Source organism: Podarcis pityusensis (genome assembly GCF_964106645.2).
Source record: "Podarcis pityusensis genome assembly, chromosome: 6".
NCBI lineage: Eukaryota > Metazoa > Chordata > Lepidosauria > Squamata > Lacertidae > Podarcis > Podarcis pityusensis.
In genome coordinates, this window is record NC_138030.1 from 35,782,715 (window position 1) to 35,799,702 (window position 16,988).

General features: G+C 44.5%; 1 protein-coding gene across 1 annotated transcript in view; it reads right to left on the bottom strand.

Annotated features, from left to right (window-relative positions):
• Positions 1-406: 406 nt before the first annotated feature.
• The window catches only part of WNT2B (Wnt family member 2B), a 45,047-nt gene continuing 28,465 nt past the window's right edge, over positions 407-16,988 (bottom strand). Inside the window, exons 2-5 of the mRNA XM_081009884.1 lie at positions 11,602-11,822; positions 6,172-6,449; positions 4,416-4,680; positions 407-3,595 (exon numbers count right to left, since the gene is read on the bottom strand). Of these exons, the coding sequence (XP_080866010.1) occupies positions 3,366-3,595; positions 4,416-4,680; positions 6,172-6,449; positions 11,602-11,822 (994 nt within the window). The 3' untranslated portion in view covers positions 407-3,365. The remainder of the gene's footprint in view (positions 3,596-4,415; positions 4,681-6,171; positions 6,450-11,601; positions 11,823-16,988) is intronic.

Consider the following 16,988-nt stretch of genomic DNA (forward strand, 5'->3'; position numbering starts at 1 on the left):
ACTGTGTCAATGCCACACCAGAAAGAATAGGAGATGTGACCTTCTTGTGAAGGTGGGGAAGTTTCAAAGGTGAGCTGCTTGTTGCCATGGCAGCAGAGGACCATGTTCCCAGGTTTGTGTTCTCTCCCCAACCAGACAATGGGAAAGCTAGGTGTCATTTGTTCTCAACATTTCTTGGACTTATTCTATTCTTATGAACATACCCCTTTCAGGCACAGAATAGCCTTGGGAGACTTTCAGCATAACGTTTGATAAGGGATGATCTAATGATGATCCAGTTTTGCTTAACCATTAAAATACTTCCTTAAAGGTGTGAATGCAATTTAGGAAGACTGCTTTATGTAGCGTTGCAATTCAGTCACTATTAGTTGGCAAGAGCTTATCAAATCTTTTTTTTCTCTCTCTCCTATTTGAGCAATGAGAACTTAGACGTTCTGCAGCAACAGCACCCTGAAAGGTGCAGGCTAGCAATTTTCTGCAATGTCAATTCTGCATCATATATATTGGAACATATATCTGAACGTTGGAAAACACCTTTTGAATTTGTAAAAAGCCAGGAATGAAATAGGATCTTGCTGCTGACCCCCAATAAAATTGTTAGGTACACCACTGTCTAAGCTAGCAATGCTGATATTTTCCATTAAGACTGGAATGGAAAACCTCCAGGTCTCTGTAGGACTCTCGACAGCCACACCTCCTTTCCAGCCCTGTATGCTCCTTGAGCATTTTTGTAGACTGGAAAAATCTCCATAAACTCTAATAATGTTTCTTGCTTGCATGGATAGAAGACAGAGATGGGTGTGTGGACATGTGTAGAAACTAGTCTACCATACAAAAGTGATATTCATGTTCATTGCTCCACCCACTTTTGCCTCTGGTCCTGCCAATTGCTGGCATATGGCCCTCAGAAGGTTTCCCAGAAGGGAATGTGGCCCTTGGGTTAAAACCCCCCACAAACGTTTCCCAGCCATACATTAAGATTCTCTCAACACATCATTGGTCTTTGTGCCTAGGAAAAGGCTACTATGTTGTCTGAAATCTGCAGGTCCAGTTGCCATGGTCTCCATCCCTGATCCTGCATCAGAGAGAGAAAGGGAGCTGGTACACAGGAAGCTGACATATGCCGAGTCAAATTATTGATCTGCCTAGCTCAGAAATGTCAACGGCCAATGACTGGCCCATGGCTTTCCAGAGATTCAGCTTGGGTCTTTCCTAACTCTATCTAGATATGCTGGACATTGAACCTGAGACTTCCTAAAATGCATTAGGTGAAATATTTGGTTTGAACATGGACTGTGTAGGATTATCAGGCACTTTGTACCTTCAAAAGTTCTGTAGAGGTTATTAACAGGGGTTTTGTTGGTTTGTTTGCTTGTTTAAGTTAAGTTGCCCAAGCTGCAAACTTCTGCACATTTACTTGGGAGTAAGTCCCACCAAACAAGGTAAGATCTGTGCTTAAGGAGATGTGTACTGGTTCAGGAAGTTAATATGGTTCCGACACTGCTGTGGCCTGTCTGGGCAGACACGTGCAATGCAGCTATTGCATAACAGTGAGGCCAATATGCTGATTGCAGATGCGAAGCTCCCATAGTTGGGTATTTGCATTTATTCAACAAAACTGGTTCATCCCCTGTGGCGTGGGTGTGCCATGTGGCTTTAGACTGATTCATTGGCTTCTGCTGAGCTCGCAAAAGCTATAACAACACTGTGAACCTAAACAAGCTTAACAGTCCTGGCTTCATCCTAAGGAGTTATCTTCCAAAGACAGTCACCGTGAAACTGTGAAATGATGTCGCACAAAAGACTGACACTTGGGTTTGTATTGCCAAACAGCTTTTATAATCGTGGTTTTGAAAATGATCCTTATAGGACCCTTTTAATACTTGCAGGTCTCTACTGGTGCAAGAGGCCAAACAGTGACTCTGCATCCTAAAGGATTCATTTACAGAGCTTGGCTTAATGACTTGATTCACAAGATGAGGGTCAAACCCTGCACTAGATTTCAGGTGATCAAAGCTATGGCTTAGGAGCTGCATGTGACTTCATGAGACCATGACCCAAGTACTCCTTGGAAGGGACCCAAAGGGTCATCTGGTCCAACCCCCACAAGGCAAGAATCACAACATAAGAGATTTGTGTTTGCCTGTCCCACCCTGGAAGGAGTGGAAAACGGATACAACAATGGCTGCCTTTTTGTAATCTCAGCAGAGGCCCAAACTGAAGCATCTCCAACAGTTGCACATGAGGCTATGGTAGAAGATAAACATTCAACAGTGTGGCCAGGGAATGTAGACTGACAGAAAAGAGAAATATGCAAGGATTGTGGGGGGGGGGGGGGTGATGAAAGTTTTCAGAGATGCAGAGACAAAAGAGAAGTGTTAGCTTGGTGATCTGATAGCACTGTTATGCTGCCTTTAGCCTCAAGAACTTTGCTTTGACCTTATAGTCTAGAAGTGCCACAGTTGTGGAGTGCAGCAATAACATAGGGCAAGAACCTGCCCATTACTCACCTTGCTAGCCACGATTGTAGAAAGCCACAAAGCAAAGAACACCATTTTCTGATACAGGTTTATATGGGATTTTGATTTAAAGTATTTAAAGCAGTCTACATGATGTACAAGTGCATTTGTACCAAAAAGTCACCTTTATATTAGTTTCCTTTAGAACCTACCAGCGCATCCAGACATACACATGTACTCTCAACTTTCATACTTTTTCCCCTCTGCATGTAGATACTGGTTTTTCTTTCGGCTGCCAACTTTGTAACTCCACAGTTTGCTTTCCATTAGAAAGGAAAAGGTAACGAAGTCCCTTTACACAATGTTGCTGTTGTTCAGCTAATGTCCATAGTGCAGGCATGGTGGCCTCTGTATGAGTGGAGATCCATAGCAGAACATGTAGTTCCTTAGGACTATACAGCCACCTTCTTTTGGGAAATAGAGTACTTTCTTCCAGGGTAGATGGAGGGATTTCTGTAGGTTAGGCAACATTTTATAATATACTGCTGAACATTCCCTGGAGAGAGGCAAGGTTCTCCAGCTAATTGTAACCTGCTCCTCAGTCTCTTGTGCTCCTACGCAGCTGCATTGTTCCCTCTTTTTATTTATTTGTTCTTTGGACAATATCGCCAGGCAAAGGAAGCTTCACAGTTCCGTGTCATTTGAAAATTCCTTTTTAAAGTTAGAGGAATGAGTTCTACTGGGTGAGCAGAAGAGCTCGCTATCCCCATGGGAAATGTAGTCTTCTCCGTAGTGCTTTGCAGAATTAATTAAATAAAAGCCATGCAGTTGAACTACAATTCCCAGAATGCCCAAGCCCTGGGGCACTGTGCCAGTTTTGCTTTCCCCCCTCTGGCTCACACTGTCTCAGGTTTGGTCCACCCACTCTGCCCTCTTGGGTGCTTTGCACGTGTGAACGTCCACGGTGTCCTCGCACTCCTTGCAGCGGACAGCGCAGCACCAGTGGAATTTGCACTCGCATTTGGTGACTCGCCGCACGCGGGTGGTGTCATAGCCTCGGCCACAGCACATGACCTCGCATCCATCGGTCCCACGCGAGACCTTGTTGCACACTCGTCCGGCTGTCCCTAACGAACCTGTAAAAATAGAAGAATACTTTCATTGGATTTTTCATTTGGTTTGCTGATGAAGAGCAAAAATCTGGAAACCTTATACACTCGGCTTATGTCAGCTTGAGTTATGGGTTCCTTTCCACAGTGTACATGGCAGCAAATTCTACAAGCACTTATCTGAAGCAGTGCAACCTAAAGCATCCGAAAAATGCCTTTGACTTGTATAAGTCGCCCTTGACTGATAGGGAAGGGCTATAGCTCAGTGCTAGAGCATCTGCATTGCATGCAGAAGGTCTCTGCTTCAGTCCCTGACATCTGTGGGTGGGGCTAGGAAAGCCCCCTGTCTGAAACTCTGGAGAGCCACTCCCAGTCATTGTAGACAATACTGGGCTAGCTAGATCCAATGGTTTGGCTTAGCATAAGGCAGTTTCCTATATTCCTGGGAATGAATAGATGCCCAGTCTTAATAATGTGCTACAACAATAATAAACTGGCTTGGGCAAGGCAGGAAATGCATCAGGGCCAGCATTAACATTAGGAAGAGTGAGGCAGCTGTCCCAAGTGGCAGATGCCGCGGGCCAGGAGGGGGCACTGACAAGAGACACCAGATAGTCCTCCTGAACCCCTGCCTGCCATTCTGCTGTGTGTGCTATTCACCCATAACCCTGTGCACTCCCTAAACTAGCCTGCTGTCATGAAATATGGGGGAGCATGCTGTTCACCCCAATGTTGAAGATGTCCTGGGCATTTATGATTAGAATAAAATTGCTGGTCCCCATGAGAGAAGGATAGCTAGCGAGTAAGGGCACAGAAAGCCTGCTGTTTGGTCAAAGGAGCCATTTACCTGCAGACTTGTCCATCACACAGTAATCGGGTGAATTCTCAAAATATACAAGGTCCGTTTTGGTGGGTTTGCGGAAGTTTTTATTGGCCACAGTGAACCCAGTGCCATCCTGGTTCATAGTTACTTGGATGGCACCGTTATATTTCTTCCGGAGGTAGTCTCCTGTTTTGCGGAAGTCTGACATTGCCAGCCAGCAAGTCCTTAAAGTGCAGGAGCCGCTGACGCCATGGCATTTGCATTCGAGTTTCAGGAAACGCTTCACAGCCTGGAACAGAAGAGACAGTATCAACCCTATAAATGACCCTACGTGTTCCCATTATGGACAAAAACTGCTTTAATAATGCTCCTGTGTTGGTTATCGCTGCCTCAGACACCTTACCTCTCCTATGTTTCCATTTAGGGCATTTTCACTAGTTATAGAAAAGACCCGCCAGCCCTATGAACAATACCTGCAGCTCTTCTTTTGTCAAAATCCTTGGGCTAGTCTATTAGAGCCAAGATTCATCCCAGCTGGAAGCAAATCTAAGGAACCTTTAATGACCTGATTGAAAATGCTTGTGCTGAAATGGATAACTATCACTGCATGAATGGAGGCAAATTTTCTGTAATGATGCTACAGAGGCACGCCTTTCTGGCTAAAAAGAATGCCAGCTTGACAGAACAGAAATTGATTATATTTATATGCAGGCATGGAAGGGATTTAACTAATGAAAGCCATCAGTGGAAGCCAATGCAAGGACTGCCACTTGTGCAACAGGGCTTCTTCCCTTCCTCTGCATGCCCCCTGAAATTGGTTGGGGTGTGTGTGTGTGTGTGTGTGTGTGTGTGTGTGTGTAGAATCCCCCAGAACAGCATCGCAGTGGGGGAGGAGAGGGGGGGGTCATTTTGTCAGGCAAGCTGAAATGCTTGCACTGGCAGAATGTTTGACACAGCGCAATACCAAATCTCTCCTTGGGTCTGTGGCTGAGTATGGCATGATTTCCCCTTCCCTACCTTTTGCCAGCTGGCTGGGACTGATAGAAGTCCAACAACAGGTTAACCACCCCTGGTTTAAACTCTTCTTAGGCCAGGGATGGAGCACCTGTGGCCCTCCAAAAGTTATTGGACTGCAGTTCTTATCAGCAATAGCCAGGAAAGTCAATGGCCAGGAATGATGGCAGCTAGTCTCACAAAAACTGGAGGGCCACAGACTCCCATCCGTTGGCTTATTTTGATTAGGAAGCCTGGTCTACATGAGGGGAAGTGAGTTCCTGTTGAATGAGGCCTTGTTCTTGTCCAAAGGACTAGAGCCCCACGAACAAAATCCAGGTCTCTCTCTCCAACGATTAAATCTGAGATGTCAGCGTTTTCCACGGGCTGAGATCTGTAGCACAGAAAGGGCTCTGGGTGGTTGTATTCAAAATTATTAGCTGGCACAATCAGTGGGGTGACACAAGCAGGATAGGGTTGCTCACCTGCCTTCCTGTCACTACATCTTGTTGCCAGTTCCTGAGAGGGTGAGTTGTGGGATGCTCAGCACCATGTGCCTGAGGTGGTAGAACCAATCTTATGCTCTTGCCGCTGCACCCAAACCATGCTGAGCTCCCCTTCGGCTTGCCCTCCGGCTGTCAGGAACTGGCAGCAATGCTCAGTGTTAGGAAGGCAGATAAGCAACCCCACCCTTTCTCAGGCCCCCCCACCAACCACAACTGAATTGAACCATACAGGACGACTCATATCAGCCACTGCCAAGCTGCTAAGAATTCATGCTACTAACCGTTCTGCCACAGCGGTTGTTGTGCAGATTCATCAGGGCCCGGGCATCCTTCACTGTTTTCTCTTTGGCATCCACAAAGTCCTTTGCAAATTTGATCCCATAGTTGATGTTGTCACTGCAGCCCCCCCAGTCAAACTCCCCTCTTTCGTCCTTCGAGCGGCCCCGCTTGTGGGGATCACAACTGCAGGCCTTGAGCTCACCTTGGCTGCAAGCCCTGGTGATGGCGTATACAACTCCAGCGGAGGAGATTGCATAGACGAAGGCAGCTTCCCTGCTACCTGCCAAATGGGTGGGAAACAAGGAACAAGAATAGTGAGCCAGGAGTCAGAAGCTAAGTGGTTTTGTACACTGCCCGGAGATCTTTGGATAAAAGGCGGTATATAAATTACAATAACAACACTGATTCAGATCAGTTTCCAAGTACTTTTGCTTAAGATCAAAGTCTTTGATATACCCTTTATTTTCTTTTTTAAAATACACTTAGAATAGTGCAGTCAACCGAGCACAATGAGATCATTACTTCCAGGTTTTTTTCCTTAAGAAATCTTACAAATTGGATTCCTACATTTGCCATTGTTCTCTTATAAGAAAAACCGCTGGAACTAACTTTCAATGTGAAGTTCAAGTATATATATTTGGAACCCCTTCTCTTTCTCCATTCTGAACTGATTTTGTAATCTAATTTTAATCTAGTCTATGTGCATTCATGATATTTAGCAATCTTCACTAATCACAGCTATCTCTTCAACATTTTTTTCTCCCTTCTTATTTTTCACATCTGTACATATTTAGCAATTTAGAGAGAGTATGCAAATATTTCATAATTGAAGTAAAGCATTAAATCATAGAGAACAGTCTACTTATTATGAGGAGAGTCTGGGCTTTTTACTATAGAGGCATTCCAAGCCATAAGGTTTATGGAACTCCTAGAAGTCTGTTGCATGGGGAGCAGTGCTGACCATTTGAGCAGCCAAAACATCATTGATCTATTGGTAATTACATGCATTATTGTGATTTAAAATGAAATTAAGCAAATACAGTAAAGCATGCATAGTAGTAACCATGAAAGACAAAAGCCAGCCTTTACATTCAGTTATGGTAATAACTGTGAGACTCTGGGGCTTTTGTGAGCTGTGCCACTCTTTCTATGGATTTTTTCCCCTTTTTTCAGCTCTACTAGTTCTTCTTTGAAGAGCAAATCACCTGTAGGAGAAGCTGCTGTATACAAGGGTTTTAGTTTATCCTTTAGCACAGAACAGTCCCAGCTGCTTCTTTTGGGGTAGAAGAAGAAGAAGAGTTTGGATTTGATATCCCGCCTTTCACCTCCTTAAGGAGTCTCAAAGCCGCTAACAATCTCCTTTTCCCTTCCTCCCCCGCAACAAACACTCTATGAGGTGAGTGGGGCTGAGAGACTTCAAAGAAGTGTGACTAGCCCAAGGTCACCCAGCAGCTGCATGTGGAGGAGCAGAGACGCGAACCCGGTTCACCAGATTACGAGTCCACCACTCTTAACCACTACACCACACTGACTCTCATTTGGGGTAGGGATAGAACAGGGAAGATTATGGAAGCTATCAGGAAGGGGATGTTTGTGGTCAGTGTGATCCAATAAAAAGTACACGCCATTACCTACAGAAGAACATTTTGGACTTCATGGGATAGTTGGCAATATGTGATAACAGTAAAATATCAGATGCTTATTTCATCGGCTATTTGATTGGCACCCCAAGCCTAGCAAGGATAACAATGAAACTATGTTAACCATTGTAGAGGAGATATTCTGGGGGGTGCTACACAACTTGATGAGACACAAAGGACACAAAGACACAAAGGTAAGGCTCACTTGCTACCTTGATGAGCCATGGATTCACTATGTTGATGATGCACAAAACAAGGGATACAAAGTCAGGCGCCCGAGATCCTTAGATTATTTTCTGGTTTTGAGCAGGGATTGGAGTTGGGTAAATTCAATGATCAAGCAACAGTGAGGGTCCTGCTGAAGAGGATGCTATGAAAATGGACTTCTTGGAGGTAAAATGCCTTTGAGAAGCAGCCTGGAAGACAAGGGTGTAGGGCCCTAATGAAGAAAGTTCTGCTGACAGAAGATGAGCAATTTCAATATTGTTTTTAATTTTCTTTGGGGAGTCTGTCTGATCCTCTGTCCGCCTGCCTTCATCTCCACAATGTGCCAAGGTTCAGATATCTTGGGACTTCTTTGTTCACATGTTTGCATGCATCTGTAGAAATTATTCTTTCTGGTTCCACACCTCTCTCCTTGTACCCCTGAGTCTGAACAGCACGATCCTCCCATCATATCTGGGTGGCTGTTGTCTTTTTTGGATAAATGCATATATAGTACTGCTCCTTCCAGAAGCTGTAAATCGCCTGGCAAGTCCCCATGCAGTGCAGGATGCTGCCTGGTATTTTATAGTTCTGCTTTGAGTTCGCATCTGTTTTTATAATGGCCATAAAAACAGCTGCAAATCAAAACCACACTGTTGCGTTCCTCAGACGCAGCCTTCGGATAGCAGCTTCAAAGCCAGTGGTGCAATCTAGCATCCTTCAGCAGAAGCTGGAGAAGCAAATGGCAGGTCTGCTTTCTAGAAATAGGGACCGAAGGTAAGATCAGCCAGACAGTGCTTGGCTTTTATTGATTTAACTTAAGACAAGGTTCCATTAAACATATTCACATGCATAACTTGTCCTAAAGCAGCGTGCCTATCATCAAAAAGATTCCCTGCTAGTGACTATGTGAGATGTATGGCATATCCCATAACATCTTGTACCACAATGTTAAAGGGAGTGGGAAAACAACTATACTATATTCAATCTGCCAAGCAAAAAGAAAGATCAGCTCAAACGTGGAAGCAAAATAGACTACTACAGATGCAAAACTGTTTTGTTAATGGACTACCTGACTACAATCAAATTTGCAAAGAGAAGGCAGGCTGGAGCCAAATAAATGTAAGTAGGCTGAGATGCTTATCTGGTAGGCAGACTTACTGATTTGGTGTTAGCCTATATCAGTCTGACATTGCACAACATTATGGTAAAAGGCATTATGGAGATGTGAATCCTGTCCCTGCACTATTTTCTTTGTAAAAATCAAGGACAAAAGAGGTGTCTATGCACTTTCCTATACTTGTATGCAGACTGAGAAGAACATTGGGGTAGTGCACAAAACCACTTCTATACACACTAAACACTGACTTTCTGCCCCTGCATGCTTCCCTGTGTATCATTTAAAGCAAGTGTTTGTAACATTTGGGGCAGGGCTGAAACACATCTATCGGCACAGCCAGTGCAGGGCACACTGGAGCTTTTAGACACTGATGTGTGAGGCCTTCCACAGGGGTGCGTTTTACTCCCTGACCACAGTCCCTCTTTGAGAGGAAGGTCAAAGCTGTGGCTTGGCCTTTTGCACTATGCAGGGTGACTACAAACTTTGCCCCAGCAGCTGATTCCCAGCCAGCTCCCGCTAGCCAAATATTTATATATCCTGTTACAGTTTACTTTCAAGCTCATGCTTCCAGAGGTGTTCTCTCCTATTCTGAAGTGGCTACTTCCCAGCACAGTGACATATCCTATTACTGTTTGCTTAGTATACAGGGGAAGCCAAGCCATCATGCAGGGTAATTTAGGCCTTGCTCTGTCCACAGCGATTAGCAAAAGATTCTTCCTTCCTGGACAAAGCTAAATGCTATGCCTGCAGACTTGTCTCGTAAATGTGAGTCTGTCCCAGTCAGGTATGAAGCCGGATCTGAGAGTTCCAGTTCTAAGAAACTCCCAAACTCTCTCTCTCTGCCTCTCCACCCCATTCTCTCTGTACACATTTACATGTATGTGTGCATGTTGTCACACCTCAAAAAGGATATTGTTGAGTTGGAAAAGGTTCAGAAAACAGCAACCAAAATGATCCAGGAGATGGAGCGACACAGAAAGGCTCCTGGCCGTGATGGACGCAATAACAGTTGGAGGCAATATTATTTCTGAATATCAGTTGCTGGAAATCACAGGCGGGGAGAGCGCTCTTGTGCTTGGGTCCTGTTTGAGTGGTTGGCCACCGTGAGAACAGGATGCTGGACTTGATGGGCCATTGGCCTAATCCAGAAGGATCTTCTTATGTTCTCATGTTCATAAGGGCTACTTCCATGTGGGGATCTTTCTTTCTGAATTGGCGCACATACGCCGTGAAATTATACTAAGGATATTGCCAACGTCAAGTCCTTGTAAAGTTGTACCTGCTTCCATAAATCTTAAATTCAAAATAATAGGTAAGTGGTCCATTTTATTTGCTTCTGTTTCCTGAAGCCTGGAAAGGTGCTAAAGCCACAGCATTCAAGATTTTCAATAAAATTATTTCACAGTGAACCCACCTAGGCAATAAATATCATTCCACCTAGGAATGATAAATCAGTAATTAATAAATAAAGCACAGAGAGACAGGCAACATTGACCTTGGTAAAAACTTGTTGCAGATCTCTTATTAAATGACAGAGGGGAAAAACTATGGCAGGCAGCCAAGTGATTAAGATGGGCAGCATCGTGCCTGCCACTTTCCCTCCATACTTGTGTTCACCAGAAACGTATTCAGAGGCATACTCCCTCCAAAAGTGGAGATATACCATAGCCATCATAGCTAGTAGACCTGATAGCCTTATCCTTCAGGAATTTGTCTAATACTCTTTTAAAAGGCTAAGGAGCAAACCCTACACAAATCCAGAGTGGAGTCCCTAAAACAGTTCGATGGCAACTTGTATGCTTCCTTCCACCAACCCCTGCAGCCAAGCTAGTGCCAAACATGTTGTTCTCCTTTCCTTTGGACCACATCAGCGAGGCCAAGAGGGGAGTCTTGTCATCTAAGCAGACCAGGACCTCCATACACACTGCCCAAGCTTGTGGCCCGGAGAGATTAAGTGCTGCTAATGGAGCAGTTTGGCTTAACCCCTGGAGTAGGGTTGCCATACGTCCAGAATTTCCCGGACATACCCTGGATTCAGCCATTGGGAACAGCATCTGGGTGGAAATTGCTGAAACGTCCAGGACAATCCGGACGTACGGCAACCCATATCGGAGGTGCTGATTTTGGCAGGTTCTGAAAAAGCAGCTCTGAAACTTTATTTGTATGAGATTTTGCAAAAGAAGCTCAACAATCTCTGTGTTTGGATTTTCACTTTCTGAAATATGGCAGCCCTACCCTGGAGGCACCCTCCATTGTCTCTTGAGACAGGCGGATGCCAGCATGATGCAGGAAGTCGGTTTGAGATGCCTCATAAGAATGATAAATCAGTAATTAATAAATAAAGCACAGAGAGACAGGCAACATTGACCTTTTTCAAACGAGAACATCATAATCACAGGTCAAAGATTCCTATGCTGCACCATTCAGTGGGGCTCTCTGCAAAAAGGCGAGCTGCTCTGGGGACTTACTTCGTAGCATGACCCTGCCAAAGACTGTGTGGTCTCTGTCCAAAGTGCTGCAGTTCCAGCGGTGGTGACGGAATTGGTGCTGGCATTCCCGGATCCACTCTTTTGCTCCTTCCCCAACGGACTGCATAATGTCTGGGTAACTCTGGCACAGCTGTCGCTGCTTGTTGACCAATCCAGGGATGTTATCACAGATCACCCTTGCCCCCAGGGCCCCAATGTACCTGCAGGGAGAGAGAAAGTGACCCTGTAAAAAGAGCAGGACACAACTGCCAACTGGTTCAAAGTCTAGCAGCTCCTGGTGGATAGAATGAAGGGGGGGGGGGGGCAGCTGGGTCAATGACACATTTCCTCCAAGTGGCAGTTTCCTATTTCCTGACTTTGGTCCAAGCGCTTACTTAGGGCTGCTTCACACTGTTAATTTATGTATTTGTTTCTAATTATTGATATCCCGTTTAAACAAATGGATTCTATATATATAAAAGAAATTAAAATATACTAAGAATAAAAATAAAATGTGTGTTATAAATTATTATATTTTCATTTTAAAAAAAAATAAAAACCCAGGTTGTATAGACTGCTTAATCATCCATAACCTCTATGCAATTTACAGAGAATATAAAATATTCAGTAAAAAGTGTTCGTAAAAATTGAACGTTAAAAGCAATCTAACTTAAATATTTGTCAAAATCTAAGTAAAACCAGCAGTTGCTAAAAATGTACATCACCATAAACCATAGATAATAAAGATACATATTCAGATGGGCTTGCCTAAACAAAGAAGTATTTAGCAGGCACCAGAAACAAAGCAGTGAATATTGATAGTTATTAATTAAATAATCATTTTTAATTTTTATTTTAATCTATATCCCACCCTGCTTCAACAAAGAGTGTGGCACACATGATTTTCCTCATCCCCATTTTATGTTCACAACAACCCTGTGAGGTAGGTTAAGCTAAGAGACAGTGACTAGCCCAAGATGAGCTGCATAACTGATCTGAACCCTTGTCTCCCTGGTCCCACTCCAACTCTGCCGGTTGTAGAGTAATGTATGACAGTCTTGAAAGATAGTCTATTGTTATCCTGGGTGTTACCTTTTTAAGGGAAGTGCAGTGGGCTGGGGGCTGTGAAGCCAATTATGGCAGCAATGCACTTAATTAAAGGCTGGTGTAAATGGAGGTAAAAGGATCCAGGGGGAGAACTGAAGGGAAGACATTGTCTTCATGACAGGTCCACCTGCAGATGGACAGCCACTCTACCCATTGAGAAACAACAGAGAGTAGATAGATCTGGCCTCTCCAGGCTTCATTAAATTACCACATCTACTAGCAACAATAGACCTGTTTTCTTAGGTTAGTTAGGTTTTCTTATGTTAGTTAGTTAGGGGGATTTCTTTCCCCAACTGAAAAAACCTGACACCAAGGCCAGTCAGCATGGCCAATAGTCAAGGATGTTGGAAGCAGAACATCTGAAGGGCCACAGGTTCTTCACCCTTGGCCTATGTCTAATGATCTGGATGAATGGAGACTGGTTAGGAAATACTGACCCGGTGCGAATTACAGATGCACACTGAACAAAGGTGTGTGGTTTTTTCTATGCCTTTGGGGTGGGCTTTCTGGCAATTTCAGGGCACTCTAAATGCACTGCGATTATTTGTTTGTTTGGGGGAAGTAGTTCTGCTGTAGGGCAGTAGCATTTTTCCATCTCTCCAACTGCAATATTTTCTCATTGGGAAAATGCAGCCCCCCCCCTCGCCCAAATGTGCCAATTGCTATTGTTCTGAGCACTCTTATCTATTGCTATATTTGAAACTTATAATGAAAGCAATAAACAGTGGCATAATCCCCCCCCCCCACTCCATGCCTCTGCCATTTTGGGACCTTTTATATGAGCTTACTGTTCTGAAATCCAGCATTGACAGTCTGGATTTCTTTTTAAAATAAAAAAATACTTCTCCGAGAATATATAATTCACGATATCCTGATGTTAGCCGTATTCCAAGCGCCCCCCTTTTTGGCTGCATCTGAAGCTGATAGAACAAGGCAGACCTTTTTATTATTATTTAATCCTTCTGTACAAGTTTTTCTCCCCGAGGGAAGATAATTTTGTAGGAGTAAAAACTGCACCATGCTCCAACTTGGATTTGAGTTGCCAACATGCCGGTCTTACACTAAAACTCCAGACAGACCTGCGGGGTGGGGGTGCAGTCAATACAGGGACAGGGCAATGCTGAGGCATCAGGGTCCTGTTTTGGGTCTAACAAAATTATCCCTAGCCAATGCCCTGGCTCAAAAGAACCTGCAACGTTTTGTTGAATTAATAGTGTTAGGAGCCAGGCAAGTTGAAGAGCAAGATTTCGCAGCAGCACTAAAAGGCAGAGCAGCAAGGTATATATTTCAAAGATGTCATTTGGTGTTTGAGGATTCCTGGTACATTCTGCAAGTGCAGTGCTGGTGCCAGCTTGAGGAATTCCAAACCCATGAACCATTCATACCAAAACAAAACAAAACACTTTAAAGCACTTTCTTGTACAAGAACTTGTTTTTAGCTGGGGCCTGTAGGACAAAAGGCTATTTTTTTAAAAAAAAGTTATTGTATGATTCCAGAGAGTGAAACATCAACTATCATGAGACTCACTGCAGATTATTATTGTACTACTCAATTACACTTGCCTAGTCAGAATTTTGTAGATAGTGATAATCATTGCAGTATTGGCCCTAATATAAGACACACCTGCATATAAGCCACACCTTTAAAATTCAAGGCTTATTTGTACTGCCCTGAACGGGGGATGGGGGCGGCTGGCACCAGCGCTCAGTGCCCTGCTCCCCAAGTTGGCACTGGCGCTAGCTTTCGAGTCCGCTGCATGCCAGCCTCCTGGTACTACTGCCTTCTGGCACTCCCAGCACTACCTCCGCAAGCCAGCGCTGAGGGAGGCTTGGGAGCAGCGGGTGGGCTGCACACCGTTGCCCTGTGCTCCCGGGCTGCTCTGGGGAGGGGGAGCTGCACTGCTTTGTCCCCCCCTTCCCCCTTTCTTAGGTGGCTATGGGAGGCTTGGGAGTGGTGGGTGGGCTGCTTCCTGGGGAGTGGGGGAGCCATAAGGCTCACAAATATAAGTCACACTTTAACTTTTTGCAGCCCAAATTTGGGGGGGGGAAAGGTGTGGCTTATATTCAGGCCAATACGGTATCATTTATATAGTGTTGAGGACACCTTTCCTACTGTTTTTCAGCAATCCTTACAAGCAGCAGTGAAAGACTAGGATAACATTGTCTGAGGATGAACTAAGTGGGTTGGGGGGGTCACCTCTATGAACCCTGTGACTGTGCTTGTCAAATGAGACTGGCAACTAGGTCAAACAGGCTGGACAAGCTTAGCGTGGTTCCCTTTTGTTGGGAGGCTAAACTGAAGAAATAGCCAAGTACAGGTGATGTGTTGCCACAGAAACGTGAGACTCCTCTGCAAAGGGGCATACCTTTCTTCTCCCTTGACTTGAGGTGACGTCATCAAGATGTCTCTGTGTGAAAGACAGCTATAGATGGGCGGTCTTGGAACTGAGTCTGAGAACTGCAGAGGCATGGCTTGCTATCTGTGAGAATCAGTGCTGTGGCATTAGGGGCAACCCCTAGAAAACCAGTGGGGAAGCAGGACCTGCTAGAGTGTTAATGCTATGAAATTTCCCTATTATGCTCAGCTGGTGTATTTGTAAAGCCTTATATCACAGCAGCGTCATAAACTTCAGTGAAATCCACTCCAAGGAAACCAAACTTAAGATACATGGCCAGAATCCCGAAACCTTCCACCATTTAGAGATCAGGGTGCAAACAAATATATTTCATATATTCTATATTTCCATTTCTAGATAGGAGGCTGGACTCATAGGAGAAAAATGCCTTTCCTAGGGTCAACCTGTCATTTTGAGACTGGTGAAATTTGAACCAAGGTCTTCCTGGGTATGATTTCACCCACTATATTAATTCTATCATGAACAAATATAGTCAGGCATGCTGCACCTGATTTTCAGCAGAACTCTGTGTGTTTACTCCAATCTTAGTCCCACTAAGTTCAATGGGACTTAGATCCAAGATATAATGGATAGGATTCCTGCCTTACATGAACAAATCACATTGGCTGTTGTTAATATTCTCAAGGCTTCATTTTCAGGGCCCTGAAGGCATCCCTTCAGATCTTAAAGTAACCCAGACAGTTGAGTCAAGGATGGAATTTTCCATATCCATCAAACAGCATAATTTCATTCATTCTAGAAAGAAAGCAATCCTTCTCTCTCTCTCTCTTTAGGCTAGAGAATTCAGAGAATACCTCTGAAGCTGCATTTCTGGCTGAAAAGGGAAAGGTTTGGGTAAGGTTCCAGTGTTTCAAGTTCCCAGACTGGAATTAAGACCCTCCCTTTAATAATAACGAAAAAGGCAATACGCCTGGGCAATATTTCACTGTCCACCTCACCATATGCTATCATTTGTATTAGTCACGGAGATAGCTCGCAGCTCTGCGGATAAAGACAAGGGCCCATTATTTTTCTCCTTTTTAAAATATTTGGTTTAAACTCTGGTGAGAAGTTGAGGTCATCTAGGGCTGGCGTGGTGGATAATAAACACTGCTCCCCACAGCCTTTACAAGGGAGGGCTGTTTTGGCTAACACATATTATTTTCACAAGCTGGCTCATCAACCTTTCAGCAGCCAGAAAACACACAGAAAAGGTGGGGGTGTGGGGAGAAGATGAGGCACTGGAAAACAGCCCCTGGTCAAGTGTGAGGAGGCATGGGATGGATGAGGAAGGGGACAGGGATTCAAATGTGGCCTGTGGAAGAGGAACTGTATCCAGGCCCGTGGCTGGTTTTCGGATCCAAGCCTGGTGTCAAATGATATGGGCAGAATGTTTTCTTGACCCTCAGACTGAAGAACATTAAAAGTATAGGATGATCAGCCCACTCCACCATTTGCCTAGTGGCCATTCACCACACTGTGTGTGTAACCACTTGAAGAGCTGTCTGTCTGTGATGTCCTGCCAAGTGGTAGAGAGAGTTTTATGACTCCCTCACTTCCTGACTGGGTGTAGATGTGTGGTAAAATCTTCACCACTTAGCAGGATGTTAGAGGCAAGTGGTTGCATGCACAGTGTGGCGAACCTATTCGGGTGAATGGTTGCCTATGTTCAGCCAAGGTTGCAGTGGACAGCTAAGGCTGCATCGCCACCAGATGTTATCCTTCTTCAGAGTTTCTCAGTAATCTTTACTGAATCTTCCAGCTCCAGACGCACCAGAGGAAGGACATGGGTTTCATAGACACAAATGAAAGATCTCTTCACTCAGTATCTTAGCTTTATTAACAATTTAGGACATAGAATAATAGCACTGGAAGGGCCTGAGA